General features: G+C 39.8%; 4 protein-coding genes and 1 pseudogene across 5 annotated transcripts; 1 reads left to right on the top strand and 4 right to left on the bottom strand.

Annotated features, from left to right (window-relative positions):
- Positions 1-97: 97 nt before the first annotated feature.
- On the bottom strand, positions 98-2996 carry LOC103436456 (cell division cycle 20.1, cofactor of APC complex-like). Its single transcript, XM_029105002.2, has 5 exons — positions 2456-2996; positions 1721-1990; positions 1335-1604; positions 637-1218; positions 98-524 (listed from the first exon to the last, which is right to left on the bottom strand). The coding sequence occupies exons 1-5, from the start codon at positions 2552-2554 to the stop codon at positions 384-386; spliced, it is 1362 nt and encodes a 453-aa protein (XP_028960835.1). The 5' UTR covers positions 2555-2996; the 3' UTR covers positions 98-383.
- A 440-nt stretch (positions 2997-3436) lies between these two features.
- Positions 3437-5515, bottom strand: LOC114826668 (protein DESIGUAL 2-like). Its single transcript, XM_029107406.2, has 3 exons — positions 5420-5515; positions 4052-4254; positions 3437-3719 (listed from the first exon to the last, which is right to left on the bottom strand). Exons 1-3 carry the CDS (start codon positions 5513-5515, stop codon positions 3437-3439), a joined length of 582 nt encoding a protein of 193 aa, XP_028963239.1.
- A 2923-nt stretch (positions 5516-8438) lies between these two features.
- Positions 8439-10744, bottom strand: LOC114825930 (protein VASCULATURE COMPLEXITY AND CONNECTIVITY-like). 2 transcript variants are annotated; one of them, XM_029104990.2, is made up of 3 exons: positions 10521-10744; positions 9336-9538; positions 8439-8998 (listed from the first exon to the last, which is right to left on the bottom strand). In XM_029104990.2, the coding sequence occupies exons 1-3, from the start codon at positions 10614-10616 to the stop codon at positions 8656-8658; spliced, it is 642 nt and encodes a 213-aa protein (XP_028960823.1). In that variant the 5' UTR covers positions 10617-10744; the 3' UTR covers positions 8439-8655. The 2 variants fall into 2 exon arrangements, with proteins under 2 accessions (XP_028960823.1, XP_070677217.1); XM_070821116.1 differs by lacking the exon at positions 10521-10744 and adding an exon at positions 9658-9799.
- A 546-nt stretch (positions 10745-11290) lies between these two features.
- Positions 11291-13382, bottom strand: LOC114826666 (uncharacterized; annotated as a pseudogene).
- Positions 13383-14762: 1380 nt separating this feature from the next.
- On the top strand, positions 14763-17736 carry LOC114825928 (late embryogenesis abundant protein At5g17165-like). Its single transcript, XM_029104983.2, has 2 exons — positions 14763-15224; positions 17267-17736. Exons 1-2 carry the CDS (start codon positions 15121-15123, stop codon positions 17541-17543), a joined length of 381 nt encoding a protein of 126 aa, XP_028960816.1. The 5' UTR covers positions 14763-15120; the 3' UTR covers positions 17544-17736.
- Positions 17737-18006: the final 270 nt, after the last annotated feature.

Below are 18006 nucleotides of genomic sequence, written 5' to 3'. Positions count from 1 at the left end.
TGACAGAACCACAAGTGCTGTGAAAAAAACTTGAAGGTAAGGTAAAGAGAGAGAGAGAGAGAGAGAGAGAGAGAGAGAGAGCAGAAACACACAAAAGTTGCGTGGTTCGGCAATGTGCCTACATCCATCCACGGGAAGCGAGACTGAAAATCCATTACTAAATAATTACAAGGATATGTACAAAGAATGTGGACTGAGATTGCCCTGTGATGCAGTCTGCAACTTTTGATGAATTAAATCTGATGCACCTTTTCATGTTTAACTTCTCATGTTCTTGAATCTTGATCAGCGATGCATCTCGGAGAAAGAATACTACAGCTCCATCTGATGTAAATGTGCAAAGGCGACTGAACGGAACCCTAAACCCTTTATCACGTTCTTGATCAGCGAATACGGTTCAGATGAGCAAAGGGCTCAGGGTTAGCTTTGGGAGCAGGTTTAGCAACCTCGGGGACCCCAAAAACGTTCCAGAATCTGAGTGTTTCATCACCAGCTGCTGATGCGACCGTGCAACCATCGGGGCTCTGCAGTTAATTCACAATATAAAAGGATGAGGATTTAGTGTTCTGTCAAAAAAACCAGAAAAAAAAAGCTTTTATATACTCAATTCAATTACAAGGTTGTCAGATTCATTACCTGAGCCATATAAAGAACTCTAGAAGTATGGCCTGTGAGCTCGGCAATTTTAGCCATCGAAGGGTATTTCCAAAGGGTGAGCTGATTCTGAGTAAACCCATGTGAGCTAAGCAGTTCCCTTTCATTCTTGTTCCACAGCAAAGCGCAGACCTGAGAGCCAGTGTCGACCGAGTTCAAGCATGCACCTGTATGAGTGTTCCAAAACTTTATGCACCGGTCACCCCCGCCTCCACCAGAAGCCAATAAATTGCCCTGGAAAGGACACCAAGCAAGGGCTTTCACTGCAGCTGTGTGATCTTCAAGCCTGTGAAGCCACTGAGTTGGTGAATTTGAAGATGCCACTGATCTGTCCCATATATGGAGAAGGTTGTCGTTCCCTCCGCTAGCCAATTGCTGGCCCGAGGCTGACCACTTCAGTCCACAAACCTCTTGCTCATGTCCTCTGTATGTCTCAACAATGTGTGATCTAATTCTTACATCATTGTTAACAATGCAACCGTCCATCCCTCCAGTTGTAAGAATGTGGTTGTTCCATGCCAAAGAGCCTACTCGTGATCTGTGGCAACCTCTCAAAGTTCTCAGCTACAGAAAGAAACAACATGACAAGAACTGTTAGCAAAAATGGCCACAATGTAATATAAAACAGAAGAGGAATATGATGACCGGTCCAAGGATAAATGACAACCAAACAAACCAACCTGCTTTTTAGCAACCGAATCCCATAACTGTACTTCAGAACTGTCCAGTCCAATGGCAATGTGGCGCCCATCAGGAGCCCAACTGACGCTGGTAACAGATCCTACTCCATCCTCAAATGTGACCAGTTCCGAAGTAGAACCATGGGAAGCATCCCACAAATAAACTGTGCTTGCAAGAGCTATTGCGAGGACATTGCAGCTTCCCCAATCCAACAAATTGAGGTAGTAATCATCCACAAGGTCTGGAGCATCCAATGTCTTCTCTGAAGTCTGCATATTGCATAAAATCATTAGTAGTCAGTTAAACACCACAACAATTTTTCAGGATAACCAATCAAGTTTAAGCAAATATATTCATGCGATCAGAATATAAAAAATATACGCACTTGAGGAATGTGCCTTCGGGGCTTTGTGGGTTTATCCTGTTGCAGAGAAGAGAACTCGCGTGGGAACATCTCAACAGGGGCAGGTGGCTTGTTCTTGAATGCAAGAATTCTACTCCGGTTCATGTTCATTGCCTCTGCCAACTGCTTCCGATAGGCCTCTCTGGATGGGGAAGAGACAGCTGGGTTTTCCTTACCTTTCCTACCTTCAGTTAACATCATGTTTGCGAAATCAAAATCCATTGCTGACCTGTTTGGTATGAACCTGTCCAACTGGGAATTACAAACGATGCACATCAGAACGTCGGTCAATTATAGAACCCCTAATTCCAGAAATCAATTCGACATCAGAAAAATGGGTCCCCAAACCCCTAACATACAAAATAACATAATAAGAAAAATTAATGAAAAGGGTATGAAAACTTTGAGTTTTAACGATAAGAACAAAATAAAGGGTAAAGTGAATAGTATCATGATTGACTTTTTAGTGTAAAAATGTGGTTTTTTTATAAAGTAAACAGTACTGAGAGCTTTTCGTTAAAGTTCCCTAATTAACAAGGTAATGAGATTCAGAAATGAAATTCCAACCAATAAAAACAATCCAAATCAAAGTACAACAGAACCCTAATTTCCAAAATCAAATTGATTGAGCCCTAATAAAGAACACAAAACCTAATTTCCGAAATCAAATCGATTAAACCCTAATAACGATCTATCGGTATAAAATTAACAACTCACATTTTCCCGAGAATTCTTTCTCTGAAGAAACTGTTCTTGAAGAGGGCACCTAGACTGCGACTTCAGGTTAGATGGAGAACTCATTGATCCTGCATCCATTACGTAAAATACCCACACAAAAAAAATATATGTATATATGCGAAAAATTGAAAGAGCAAAATTTAAAAATCCTGCAAAAAGATTAGTTAGTTTGCAAAATCAATCCTGCAAAAGAGGGTTAGGTTCAAGAAATCCCAAATCGAAAAATTGGACGGCGCGTGATGTGATAGATCTCTTAGCGTTGCAAAGAACTGCAATTTCAGAGAGAGAGAGAGAGAGAGAGAGAGAGAGAGAGAGAGAGAGAGAGAGCGTAACTGAATAATGATGGGTTGAATCAGTGGGTTCATATAGCGATGAGATGAAGGGGATGGCTTTAGGGTTTAGGAAAATGAGGTTCTGTATTCAGAAGAGTATCTCGGGCTACGGAAAACTTGCAACGGCTATGTATCCCAGAGAGCCGTTGAAAACTTGTGTGACGGAAATGCCCCTGCGTTTGCTTAGAGATACACTGCGCCGTTTGAGTTGGAACGCCTAATCTAGTAATTTTATTTTTATTTTTAATGAAAAATCCCTATATCACAATTATTATGGATATCAACAATTATTCAAGTATGTCTCATTCATTGAAATGGCCAACACGAGTTTTGAATCATCTTAGCCCCTTTTCTTTATTTTTACAAATGGCCAACACGAGAGATTGCTGGCAGCAAGATTAGAACCTAGGTCTTGTTCTAACGAAGAGAACGATTCTTACTAACTCAACCAACCATCGTTGACATTTATTTATTTATTTATTATTTTGCAAAGAAAGAGAGTACATGAATCAAAATATCTCATTTGCTCCATTTCTGCCAAAATCAATGGAAAATGAGAGCTTATGAATCAAGACATAGTCCATCCATGTAAAATTCGAAAATCTTATATAATCCATCCAGCTAGTATTCATCCACATTGGGTTGGCGGGATCCGAGGTTGCCCCATAGCTATTGCCCCTTTAGGGATAGAACCGCCGCATGACATATCACTGTTCTTTGCTGAGTTTAAGTTGACATAGTAGACAATTCCGAGTACCGCACTTGCAAATGACAAGAGGGCACCTCCAGCAAACACTCCGGGTTTCACAACGTAACAGTCGTAGTTGCCAGCGTACATGCTTCCTACACCATGCCGGTGATTGAGTGCGGCACCAGCAAGCAGCAGAAAAAACGCTATAACGAATACGAACCTGCCCAGTGGAGATCAGAGTTAAACACAGGCATTGTTAATCCAGCCGAAACAGATAGACAAGTTGCAAAACCCAGCTCGAACTGTACAGACAGACAAGTTTCCTTTTTCTTGCAAAAGGATAAAAAAAAATGCACATCTTCTAACCAGAGAAACAACAGCAGCAACAAGAATAGTAAGAAACTGGCAAGATAACAAAACGATGAACTCAACAATCTTGTTTAACATTTCCGCCTGTCGGAGGGCCAACCATCCAAACCAGTCATGCTTTTGTATTAGCTGCCTTAGTTATTTTCTTCATGAATGATACAACAAGTTGTAGTTGAGAATTACCTGGAAAAAACAATGTATAACCGTGCTACCGTCGAGTTAGAGTTGGAAGGCTGGGGCCTCCTTTTGCAACAATTGCCCCCGGTTGAAACATTTATAATTATTTGAGCTAACATAAGAGCCACCGCAGCAGTTACACCAAGTCCAAAAGCCGGAGTGTCAGGGTATTCACATTGACTAGTCGAGACAAACTTAACCTGAGAACGCTGCGGGTAGAAAATAAAAGTCACACAACATTTCAGCATCGATTCCACAATTCAAACTGGATGCCAACAAAACAGGAAAAAGCGCGGAGAAGAAAGAAAAGAAAAGAAAAAAACCAAACTTAGCATCAAGAGGCACTTGCTTAAAAGTTCTAAACAATCACTCCATACTGAAAGCTAACGACTTGTGACCGTATTCTAAACAGATTAAGGTCCATCGACAATAACTTTCAAATGGAGAGGAAGGCGTAAATCTTTCAGTCTCTCCGTTAACGTTCATTTCAGATCCTTATACAAACGCAACTCTTTTGACATTAAAGTTCCAAATGACGCAACTCTTTTGACATTAAAGTTCCAAATGTGCTATTATCATTATGTGCAACAAAAGAAAGACAAAAAAAAAAAAAAAGAAATGAAAGGATAGAACCTAAAAATGACAGTTCTGAGTTAAGATTCAAGATTTTTAATTGCATTTGCAAACATTTAACAAGTGTACAAACCGCGTTTTAGTTTACTGAAAAAATAGGCAAATCTTCGTCGATCGGCAAACTACACTAGTGAGTTTCCGAAAGATCATTTTGGAAGCCTGAAAGTTAAAGAATTGAAATTTGGAAGTTGAATTATAGACATCAAAGTTGTCACATCCCGGCCCGGCCCCCACCACATCCCGAGCTCGACTCTGTCGTAGCACGATATTGTCCGTTTTGAGCCCCGATCACGCCCTCATGTTTTCGGGAACTCAGACGAGAACTTCCCAGTGGGTCACCCATCATGGGATTGCTCTCGTGCGAACTCGATTAACTTCTGAATTCTGATAAAACTCGAAGCCAGTGAGCTCTCAAAATGCCTCATTACTAGGTAGAAATGAGAATATACATATAAAGCTTATAGGATCCACACTCCTGGACGACGTGGGATCTTACAAAAGTTAGACTGAAAATGATATTAGTTTCAAGTCTTCCCGAAAGGATGGAGAAGTCAGCTAAAACAAGAGCCATTTTATTGATTAAGCTAATCCAAATAGAAGGGCTGGGTCTGGCCCGTCTGAGGTACCAAATAACAATATGACAAGTGCTTCAGATTTCGGACAGGAACTTCGAACAGACACATTGCAACCCATGTGAAGAAAAGAAGATCTAAGCAAAACCCATATGAGCTTAGCTTTTACCTTGATTCTTGTGCTCTCGGCGCCGAAACCCGCAGCCGCAGATAGCAGCCCCAGGAGTCCCACAGCGCAGCAAACCAGAAGCACTTTTCTCTCCATGTCTGGCTTCTGCGTTCAGCCAAAAGCAGCTTCCCACTCACTCTTTTCTGTTTCTGGCTATTGGGCGTAGATTTTGGTGATTTGCCTTGAGAGTTAAGAAGAAGAGAAGACGTACAGTTTGTTGTGCGTGAATTATGATGTCCTGTATAGGAAGCTCAGGGACGTCCGCAACGAACCGGACAAGTAAAATGGCGGCAAAACAGAGGAAAACAATAAATGTTAAAACAATAATTTTACTCGATTAAGCTAGCATTAGCCTCTGTTTGGTTGAAGGGCATTTTAAATGTATTTATTATATATGTGTGAATTGACCAAAATGAAAGTTAAATATTTGAAGTAAATGAATAATCTTAGATCATGGTAGAAGAAACTCCTCAAAACCAATTAAAGTAATTCACATAATAAAATCGGTCTTTATTAACTTTATATTAAGAATAGAGAAAATATTTAATAAACAACTTATTGAATCGTATTATTACTAATCTATTGTAAGGCTAAGCTCACCTCCCTTAGTGTAAATAATATCGCTTATTAAAAAAAAACAATCATTTGACGACTAATTTGATCACATTATTATCTGCATGCGAAAAACATTTTTTATAACCAGCATTACACGCCTCTTAAGATGTTTTAAACGTGTTTAAGAATAGAGAAAATAATATTTAATGAACAACTGATGGGATCATATTATTGCTAACCTATTGTGCGGTACTAATGATTATAAAAAAAAATTAATTATTAAAAAAAAACTGTTAAAATGATGAAAATACCCCTGTTACATTTGATGCTTTTTTTTTGCTTGCTTTTGAAGTTTTTTGTTTAAAGGGCATTTTGTCCAATTTTTATTGGTGAAGCTTGTGACACTAAAAAATATTGTTCATTGAGCCCTTGGCTTTATATATAAAGATTTTTTAATTTGCTGATTTGGTTGTACACAGCTTTTGTCATCTTGTAAAGCAATTTTGTGATGAACGAAATTGTGCGGGAACTTTGTAGCAGCTTGTTGAGATCCTCGCAAATAACTTTCATAAGTTTTGCCAAATTACGCTACACTAACGTCTAGTCTAACAAAAATTATTGTTTGACAAAAAAAAATTAAAAAAATACAACACAACCAACTTACAACTCATGTAAGAAATTACCATGTCTAAATAAGATCTCGGATTATGGAACAACTTGAAGCGGAGAGCCGTTGAAAACTTGTGTGACGGAAATGGCCCTGCGTTTGGTTAGATGCGGGAGACCGTTTCAGTTGGAACCCCCATCTAGCAATTTTTATTTTGGTTTTATGAAAAATCCCTATATCACAATTATAAATAATTATTCAATTACGTCTCATTCACTAAAATAATACTATATCTTAGGCCCATTTTTTGTTTTTACAGATCGCTCACCAAGAGGGAGATTCGAACTTAGGTCTTGGTCTAACGAAGTGAACGATCCTTACATACTCAACCAACCTCCTCTGACATTTTTTTTTAATTTTGTAAAGGAAGAAAGTACATGAACCAAAATATCTCATTTGATCCATTTCTGCCAAAATCAATGGAAAAACCCGAGCTTATGAATCAAGACTTAGTAGTGTTGATGTGATCCGATTTACATTGTTCCAAGATGAATCTGATTTTGTGCATTAATAAGTAGTATTCCACGGTGGGATCCGAGGTTGCCCCATAGCTATTGCCCCTTGATTAGTTGTTTGCTGAATATAAGTTGAGACAATTCCTAGTATCACACTTGCAAATGACAAAAGGGCACCTCCAGCAAACACTCCGGGTTTCACAAGGTAACAGCGGTAGTAGCTGATTCCGCCATTCACTGCGGCACCAGCGAGCAGCAGAAGAAGCGCCATAACAAATGCAATGCGTGACAGTGCTACCGTCAACTTAGAGCCGCTGCAGCAGTTACACCAAGTCCAAAAGCCGGAGTGGTAGGGTATTCACATTGAGCAGGCGTGACAAACTTAACCTGAGAAAGCTGCGGGTAGAAAATTAAAGTAACAGAACATTTCAGCATCGGTTCCACAATTCAAACTGAACGAATGCCAACAAAACTGGAAAAAGCCGGAGAAGCATGAACAGGCACTTGCTTAAAAGTTCTAAACAATCACTCCATACTGAAAGCTAATGACTTGTGAGCATATTCCAAACAGATTGAGGTCCATCGGCAATAACTTTCAAATGGAGAAGAAGGCGTAAATCTTTCAGTCTCTCCGTTAACCTCCATCGCAGATTCTTACACAAACGCAACTCCTTTGACATTAAAGTTCAAAATGAGCTATTAGAACCTAAAAATGACTCTTGTGAGTTCAAATTCGAGATTTTTAATCGCATTTATAAACATTTAACACACTTACAAACCGCGTTGTAGTTTACTGAAAAAATTCGCAAATCTTCATTGGCAAACTACACTAGTTTCCGCACGGTCATTTTGGAAGCCCGAAAGTTAAAAGCATTGAAATCAAATAAGAAATTAAAGCTTCAAGCTTTGGAATTTGCACCCTTCAAGGATGAACAAAACCGAATAGTTAGCTTTTACCTCGATTCTCATGCGCTCGTTGCCGTAACGTGTAGCTGCAGATTGCATCCCCAGGAGTCCCACAGCCCAGCAAACCGGAAGCACTTTTCTCTCCATCTCTGGCTTCTGCGTTACGCCAAAAGCAGCTTCCAATTCACTCTTCTGTTTCTGGCTATTGGGCGTAGATTTTGGTGATTTGCCTGAAGAGGCAAGAAGAAGGGAAGAAGTAAAGAATGTTGTGCGTGAATTATGATGTCCTAGATAGGGAAGCTCAGGGGCGTCAGCAACGAACCGGACAAGTAAAAAGGCGGCAAAACAGAAGAAAACAAAAGATTGTAACTATAATTTTCCTCGATTACAATTTACAAGGTGGTTTAGATAAAAAGTTCCAAGTAAAATTCGTAAATTTTAAATAATCCATCAATCTAGTATTCAATTCATACGCATTGGGTTTCTTGGACAGTACGGTATGCACAGAATTAAATACAACCATAAGAAATCTACTGACGAAACGAATACAGGGATTGTGCAGAAAACAACCCATTTCCTAGAATTCCAACCATTACATCTTCAGAGACTGATCATAGGCTCATACCATAAACTCTAGTGATGTATTCCCCGTATCATGTGAATTGCCGTCTCATATACGTATCTTCATGGACAAATACTGGTTCTTGGGTCGTAGTACTCTGCGGTGGGATCTGGAGTTGTTGCCCCATAGCTATTGTCCCTTGAGTTGGCGCAGAACCGCCCCATGATGTATCACCGTTCTTTGCTGAATTTAAGATTACATAGTAGACAATTCCGAGTGCCACACATGCAAATGACAAAATGGCACCTCCGGCAAACACTCCCGGTTTCACAACGTAACAGTAGTAGCTGCCAAAGTACATGCTTTCTACACCATGTCGGTCATTGAGTGCGGCACCAGTGAGCAGCAGAAGAAACGCTATAACAAATGTGAACCTGCACCAGTGTGGAGATTGGAGTAAAACACATGCATTGTTAATCCAGTTGAAACGAATAGACAAATTGCTAAAGCCAACTCAAATCGTTCGAACAGACGTGTTTCCTTTTTCTTGTGGGAAAAATAATGTGCATGTGCTTTTAAACCAGAAAAACAAAAACAGCAGCAACAAGAAAGGTAAGAAACTGGCAAGATAACAAAACGATGAAATAACGAATCTTGTTTAGCATTTACGCCTACCAGAGAGCCAAATAGTCCAAACCAATCATGCTTTTGGATTACCCGCCTTAGTCATTTTCCTCGTGAATGATACAAGAAGTTGTAGTTGAGAATTACCAGGAAAAAACAAAGCAGAACAGAGCTACCGTCCAGTTAGAGTTGGTAGGATGGGGGCTCCTTTTGCAACAAATGCACCCGGTTGAAACATTTACAATTATGTGAGCTAACATAAGAGCCACTGCAGCAGTTACACCAAGTCCAAGAGCCGGACTCCGAGGGTATTCGCATTGAGTATTCGAGACAAATTGAACCTGAGAACCCTGCGGGTTAGAAATAAAAGTAACACAACATTCAGCATAAACAACGCCAACAAAACTGGAAAAAGCCGGAGAAGAAAAGGAAAAAAACAAAACAAAACTTAGCATGAAGAGGCACTTGCTTAAATATTCTAAACAATCACTCCGTACTGAAAGCTGACGACTTGTGAGCATATTCTAAACAGATTGAGGTCCATCGACAATAACTTCCAAATGGATAGGAAGGCGTAAATCTGTCAGCCTCTCCGTTAACCTCCATCTCGGATTCTTGCACAAACGCAACTCTTTTGACATTAAAGTTCAAACGAGCTATTATCATTATGTGCAACAAAAGAAGGACAAAAAATGAAAGCACAGAATTCAAGATTTTTAGCCGCATTGGTAAACATTTAACACACTTCCAAACCACGTTTTAATTTACTGCAAATCTTCATTGACAAACTACACTAGTGAGCTTCCGCACGGTCATTTTGGACGCCCGAAAGTTAAAGCATTGAAATCAAATAAAGAATTGAAATTTGGACGTTGAGCTATAAACAATCGAAAGTCTTCCCGAAAGGGAGAAATGTAGAAGTCAGCTAAACAAAAAGCCATTTTATCAATTAAGCTAATCCAAATAGAAGGGCCGTGTCTGGCCCGTCTGAGGTACCAAATAACAATATAAAAGGTGCCTCAGATTTCGGAGTGGAACTTCGAACACGCAAAGTGGAACTGTGGAAACAACAAAACTCCGTTTCGTCAAAGCAAATAAGAAATTAAAGCTTCAAGCTTTGGACTTTGGACTTTGCACCCTTCAAGGATGAACAAAACAGAATAGTTAGTAATAATATGAAATCCCTCTTCTACTTTTCTTAACTTCCCAACTTTTCCCAGCAACCAAACAGAGGGGCGGAGTATAACTAAGCAGAAAGCAAGCAAATTTAGACGAGCCCATGTGAAGAAAAGAAGATCTAAGCAAAACCCAGATGAGCTTTTTAGCTTTTACCTTGATTCTCGTGCCCTCGGCGGCGAAACCTGTAGCCGCAGATAGCAGCCCCAGGAGTCCCACAGCGGAGCAAACCAGAAGAACTTTTCTCTCCATCTGTGGCTTCTGGGTTCAGCTAAAAGTAGCTTTTGGTGACTTGCCTTAAGTGTTAAGAAGAAGAGATGACGTAAAGTTTGCGGTGCGTGAATTATGATGTCCTATATAGGGAAGCTCAGGGGGTCAGCACCGAACCGGACAAGTAAAAAGCGCCTAAAAGAGGTAAACAAAAGGCTAAAAATGTAATTTTAGTCTATTACAATTCACAAGGTCGTTTAAATACAAGAGGCCCAATGTGAAATGTCAGCCCAAGAAAAGGCCCAAAGCGAAAAAATACATTGGTAAACCAAACCGGGAATAAATATAGGATTGTTTTTCACACGTTCATTTTTATCTTTCACATGCTCTTATTAATTTTTGTCGTTAATCTTCTTCAATTCATGTGATTCACAGCTGAATATTAAGAAAGATGTGTGAGAAGTAAAAATAAATATGTGGATAGCACTAACATTATTGCAGTTATGACATGTTCGATTTTCAATTTTTCCACTTAATACCGAACCGGTTTAGCTTATATAATTTTGTATTTGTCTTTACACGTTTTTTTTTTTTGGGTCTCGTCATCACTTTCACCCTTTTCTCCAAGCCAAACAAAAATAAGCAGCCCAACCAAAACGGCAAAACGTATTGTTCTTGTAAATTGCTTGTTTTATAATTTCAAGTCAAACCAAACATTAAGCAGTATTTTTTTTTTCTTGAGATCTATTTAGTATAAATTTATAAGAAATTGTTCTTGAATCTCCAAATAAGGTCATATTGATATTGCGCATAGATCCGCAATTTCATTCAATCAGATACTAACATTACTCTCCAAGAAAGAAAATACTACCCTTATTGAATATATCTTTTAAATCTCAAAAACTCCATGTTGTTTTAAATGTGTGTTCATTGAAGACCATATACAAGCAAAGCTCAAACGCCGGCGAGACCAGCCACCAGGCCAATGATAACGCTGATCGGAGGCAAACTGCCACCAATGGCTTTCCCGGTGTTAATATCGTATCATGCAAACCGCTTCTTTGGTGCTAGACATTGAGGGCATGCGTACGCATCCGGCTGCAAATGAAATAGTATTATGCATTGCTTACCATGCACGTCAAAATCACGTAGTACACTGCTTGTCTAACCTAATTCGTAATTGGGGGAAATGAAGCTAATCAAATACCTGCTCATCAAAGGGCTTCTGTAATGTGTATATGAATCCACAGTCGAGGCATATGTGAGTAGCTCTAGCCTGAAAATTGTTCATGGTCCAATCAATCAATTAGTATTATTTATAGGGCGCGGAAAGTAAAAGATTACGGAACAAATAAAACACTGTCACATCAGTTGATGTCTTAAAAGTTGAATTTAAGTTATACGGACAACAAAATTGACTCTTGCCTTTTGAGTCTCGGTTAGTTTTGCATCCAAATCAAGGTGGAGCCAGTCACTTTGGCAGGCGTTTAACGTCTACAGTAGCACCACCTCTGCATTAAAAATGATCACAGCTAACTTCATTTTTCCAATCTAAAACAGTGTTATTAATTAAATCAAAACCAATTTATCTGCTAAGAGGAAATAAGAAATAGATAAGCAACCTGTTAACAACGAAGTAAACAGAGTCTGGCTTGGCATTGATGGCAGTTTTTGTAAACCCTAGTTTATCTGCTGGCCATACTTCATCACCAAAGACGCTGCTAGTGTAGAGGACTTGGTCCCCTGCCTTAAGCCCTGCCTTTGCTGCATTCCCACCTCCATCCACAGCCTAAACACAGTATCAATATATACATATACGTGTGTGTGTGTGTGTGTATAGATAATATAAGCTGCCAATTGTAAGTGATCATATCCATACGGGAATAGGTATTAGCATTCCAAAATACTCTTTCCTTCTTTATTTTTACCTGTAGGGCGAAGTGCAAATAACCCTTTTGGAGTGCGACTAATTTCAATCTCCCAACTTCATACAATAACATGGGATCGTTGGGACTTTTCTGTGGGAAGAACTTATGTTCAAAAGCACTTTCATTAGCAGTGTTTCTCTAGAAAGTGCTTATACGACTCAAAAACGCTTTTAAGTTTTTATACCAAAAGTAAACGGAATCACTTTTGATAGTCATAGAACACTTATAACTAGCTCTTCAAAAAGCAATCTCAACCAGTCCTAAATGGTGCAATGAAGTTAGAAAATGGAAGCTATTGATGTTAACTCACTGTGATGGTAACAGGACCTCCGGGCTTTTGACCCAAAGTGAGGCCTAATGGATTGTCCACCTCAGCCTCAATCGACTTGGGAGCCCCTGCAGTTCTTGCTGTAACCCTAAGCCCTCTTCCTCTCCCTACGTTGTTGTTGCCTAAACCACTCCTGTTATTCTCAGCAGCTACCAGCAAAGAATCAAACACTCCCCTTTTGGCTTCTCCAAGCGACAATCCTTGGAAGCTAGTTTTCTTTACACAGCAAGAAAAAATACAGAATCATAAGGCTTGTGTAATGGCGTAGCTCATGAAACTTACTTTAATTGGAATGCCGCTATAACACTATCTCAAGTTATAACACGCACTGCAATGCGTTTTAACTTTTTCATATTAGTTGACATCTCCATTGCAGAAAAGTTCTTCTTGTGCTTTGGGCATTGGATTAGAGTAGGTACCTACCTGGCATTGGATTGGTGCCAATTGTTTTGGAGTTGTGAACTGTGGAGTTCTTGTCGAGTGGTGCCTTTTGAATGCAGCGGAGCAAGAGGAGGAGGAGGAGGAAGCAGCGGCAAGCACCGCCTGTGACATGTTTAATTTGGACACACTACAGTGCGACTAGACAAAGAAGCTAGTGTGAGTCAGGCACACTCTCTACGGTCTGCCTTGTGTCTGGATGAAATTGTTGTGCCCAGAATTGCAGGGCCAGATAAACTTTGATTAGCCACGATTTGATTCAATGGCCAGCCACAAATTACAAGCACCAATTTTCTCTGGAATTAATTTTTATTTGTTCATTAGTTTTGAGCAAACTCCGTCCGTCTAAGTTTATCTTACATTGCCGGTCCTAAGCCCGGATAAAGGAGGAGGGGGAGGGCGTCAGGTAGTCGACAGTCGACACTCCTCGATTACGTCGAAGCCTTATGAAAATGAATCCAGAACGAAAGTGCAATGACGTTCTAGGATTCATATAGCCGATTCCACTTGATGAAAAAAGACTTTGTTGTTGTTTTGTTGTTGTTGTTCATTAGTTTTGAGCAGCAGGAGCATTCTTCAAAGGGTTGGCTCAACAAAGGGGATAAAGTTGGGCCGGCACCACGTTATAAGGGTTAAATGCTAACCAAGACTGGCCTACCACGTACTCAGCCCATCCAATTCCAAAGCCCAAGGTAACGATAAGTGATTATTAAATTTGCAAAATCAATATTGATAAAATTATTTAGACACATAAACGGCCTTGATATCTAATAGAGATGAAGCTTATCATGAAGAGGATGTGTTAATAAAAGTGTCGGTTTTGTGTATCTAAATTAGGCGTGAGCAAATGAGGCCAAGACTCGCGGGTCAGGATGGGTCAAAAGTTTATAAATCCAAAACGTGGAGGAGTGGGGGCGGGTCCACATATCTCTCAGTCACTCAGTCTCTCTCTATATCATCTATTAGACCATGAGCTCAAGCAGTCAACCCTCGAATTTCATTCTCTTGGTCTCTCCTCTTGAGCCATCTCCTCTCTCTCAAACCTTGATCTCTCCTCTTTTTCCAGACCTCGATCTCTCCTCCTGACTCACTCCTGCTGTCACAATCATCATTAGACCTCGATCTCTCCTCAAGACTCGCTCCCACCATCCCTGCCCTGTCCGCCGCCACCATCATCATTAGACCTCGACCCAAGATAGCTGAAATCCTCTAGCCCTTTTTCTGTCTACTTATAGGGAACTCCTTCATTTTTTGTGGCTTTAATTTATGAATGCATGCAAGAAATTGAAATAGTGAATACAATTGTGGTTGAAATTCTGCAAAGTTTTCATTTTCTTTATTTTTCTTTTTCTATTATCCGACCCGCCCCGCTCCATTTTATTTTCAAACAAATTCGGTCCGATCCCTCAGATTTTGGGCCCAGCCCAAGAGATGCCCACCCCTTTCTAAACAGTTTCACTCGAGAATATCTTATCAAAAAACGAGCTAATCACCAAAGGCCACCGCATAACAAACGCCGCCAATAATGTCGCTACGGCAATGAAAACGAGAACATTCCAAGAAGTCCGCGTCACGGACGCGTAAAACGAACCCAACCGCCAAAACTAGAAACGACGTCGCTTGGTACTAGCGAAGAGTACGGGGCCGTGTAGGTGGCGGTACGAACTGCAAAGAAGCGAGTCCGCTGCTGGGGTAGGTGGATGTAAAATATCAGACACCACCTTCCACTATATAAAACTGACCCATCGTCCAAATCATTTTAACACCAAAAGGCCAACCATCGCTCATTCCCTCTCTCTCTCTCTACACGCACACACACACTCACTCTCTCTCTACACCAGTCTTTTACTGTATGGCCGCCAATTCGAGCAGTCGAGGTATCGCGAGCTTGGGGAAGCGCCTTATCAACGAGATCCGAGCGCGCGATTCAGCTCAGCTCTCCGCTCTCACTCTCAGGTATCGATTTTGCATTTGATTCGAGCTTTTTCGCGTATTTGCGTTCAATTTCTGATCTATTAATTATGTGATGATCAATTTAAGTAGTTAATAATTTCATGTTAGAGGAGCTGCGATCTGATCATCTGAGTTGCTTCGGTGGTTTCTCGGTTGGAAATTTTGCTTTAATTTCTGGAAAAAAAAAATTGAAATTTATTGAACAGAAATAAATGATTAGTTAAGCTTAAGAGTGACTTTTGGAATCTATCCCTTCCTTTTGTGTGATCGTGGTGTGAGATTTTTCGCTGCCACACCTGATGCATAATATCGTTGACATTTTGATGCAGAGCTTATCAAATTTTGTAATTCCATTTTGGGATTTTGTAGTGTACTCCGTTAGATTCGTCAAAGATACAATGACCAAGATCTAACCGTTAAAAATTCCAAAAAATAGAATACTCCGGAGCATAGGATTTTCGTTTCATTTCAGTCAGCTTCGTTTTAATCGATATTTTGCTCTTTATGACTTTATCTTTTTAAGGGAAGGAAAGATAAAATTTAGAAACAAAATTAAATAATATATATATAGGCATTTTCGTACCAACAACCAAGGGCCTGTTAGCCGTGGTACTCGCTGGGTGCGGGGTTCGGATAAGGACATGCTGCCACTGACTAGGATCCTCATTGGACAATTGTTCACCATAGCATGAATATAATAAATAAATAAATAAGAGAATTGAGGAAGAAAAAATAGAGAGAAAGGAGGTTACTTTTGGTAATTAGGCAACATAATTACGTTTATGGTTTTGTTTTTGGAGTAAACCATGGTGATGATCATATTTCGGAATCCTTAGATCTTTTGCGGATATTTATCTTAGGGTGGTTTGGTTTTTTCAGACATATATATGGCAGTAAACCTTTCAATAGCGATAAATGTGGATGTGCATGTGCCTAAAATCTAGTGTCATTTTCTTGGCAAGATTCCTTTAGTGAAATATCAACTTCAGATAAGAACTAGATAAATTTTTAGGTGCCTTGCATTTGCAGTTTCAGATTTATAATCTTGGAATGGTCCGTCTAATAGCATGGTTTCAGTTCGTTTTTATTTCGTTTTCTTGAGATGTATCCAATTGTATGACGGTAATCTGTTTTTGTTTTTGTTTCTGGGTTTGAATTATCTTTTGTTTTCTACTCATGTTCATAGATACATACATGTTTTGGACCGAGTGTTTTTGGTATAACAATAACGGAACTGTGAGACTCCACCGTCCACAGTACCATACTTGTCGCCTATTAACATTAATACTAGTAATCCGCTTACTTTGACTGAAGATTCTTTATTTCTTTGGTCAGATATTTTATTTATAATTAGTCGTATTACTTAATTCGGATGAATGACCGTATACACACTTGCCTGCTTCAGGACAATAGGCCGGCGAAGTTCTGTGTGAGAAATGCCATACCATACAGTATTAGTTTTGGAATATAAAAATCGTTGGGTCAGTCTAGTAATTATCTACTATTAGATAACATGTTGGGTGACACTATCTGGTGTAAAGTCACATGGTTGGCATCGATACCTACCCTTAAACAAATCCTTTTATGCTTTGGCCATTAGGGAATCTAATTAAGATAAAACCGATGCCCAACTTGTTTGGAAAGCAGGTAAAGAGTACAAAAGTTGAAAATAACTAGCTAGATAGGGCATTTGCGGTATAGTTTGTTCCCATGCTTGATGGGAATGTGTTGTCTGTCCCCATCTTTTAAACATGGCTAGCTTAAGCTGCACTATTTGTGGTAAAGTTGTCCTCATGCTTAAGCTGCATATTCCTAATTGCTTCCTTCATCCTTTCTTAAGTTGCCTTTTGTTTACTATTGGGAAGAATTAGTATCTTAAGACATTTTTAGGAAGAGCGGGAAATAAGTGCTTTTACTTTTAGTTTTCATTTTTCGTAGAAATATTAGCCGCTAGGCGGACTCAACTACCATCTCAATTAAGTTTGGCCTAACTAAATTTAAATACCCTCTTGTATGTATATATAATTGATCGTATTGATATTCAGGAGGGCTGCTCACACCTCGACTTATGACAAGAACCCGGAGGAACAAACTCGACCCAGCTTTGTTCCAGATGATGTGATCCCACCCCAACCGGACAAGTACTGGGCTCCACATCCCCACACGGGGGTGTTCGGGCCTGAAGCTGAACACACATCTTCCGCAGGCAGGGAGGACGGCTCCTCCACGGGCGATGGTGGGGAGGGATCCTCGGTGATGGAGCAGGAGGCGTGGTTTCGTCCTACCAGCATCGAGGACTTGGAGAAGCCTCACCTTCCCTAACTCCGAGGCAACATATGAACTATATATATTATAGATAAATAATGTATAGGCGTGCTGCAGCGGAGGCTGCCTATATATGTGCTGTAGTGCTAAAAGTAGTAGTATTCTGTGTGCAAATACCGGTTGGTAGCAGAGCTGGAGTTGACTGTGTTACATATTATATGCAACTTAATGGTTACCTACCCTATGCCAATGGCTGTGTATTTCTAATTTTCTACGGTATCTTTTCCGTGAATAGAGGGATATGCCTTGTGAATCAATGGTTAAGATGCCAATCAGTTAGTGCCACGTGAAATTTGGCAAAACTCAATTTCCTTCATCATGACAAAATTGCTTTACCGGTTAGAACGTAAAGTTTCAGCTATATTAATGAACGTGTTCTTTCTTATATGTAAGAACACGTTTATATATGATTAGTGTCCTATTTCATACTAATTTCTAAAAAAATAATTTTAGGCTCTGG

The sequence above is a fragment of the Malus domestica genome, chromosome 01 (assembly GCF_042453785.1).
Source record: "Malus domestica chromosome 01, GDT2T_hap1".
Classification (NCBI taxonomy): Eukaryota; Viridiplantae; Streptophyta; class Magnoliopsida; order Rosales; family Rosaceae; genus Malus; species Malus domestica.
The sequence above is the reverse complement of the archived record's forward strand: the minus strand, read 5'-3'. Positions and strand labels throughout refer to the sequence as shown.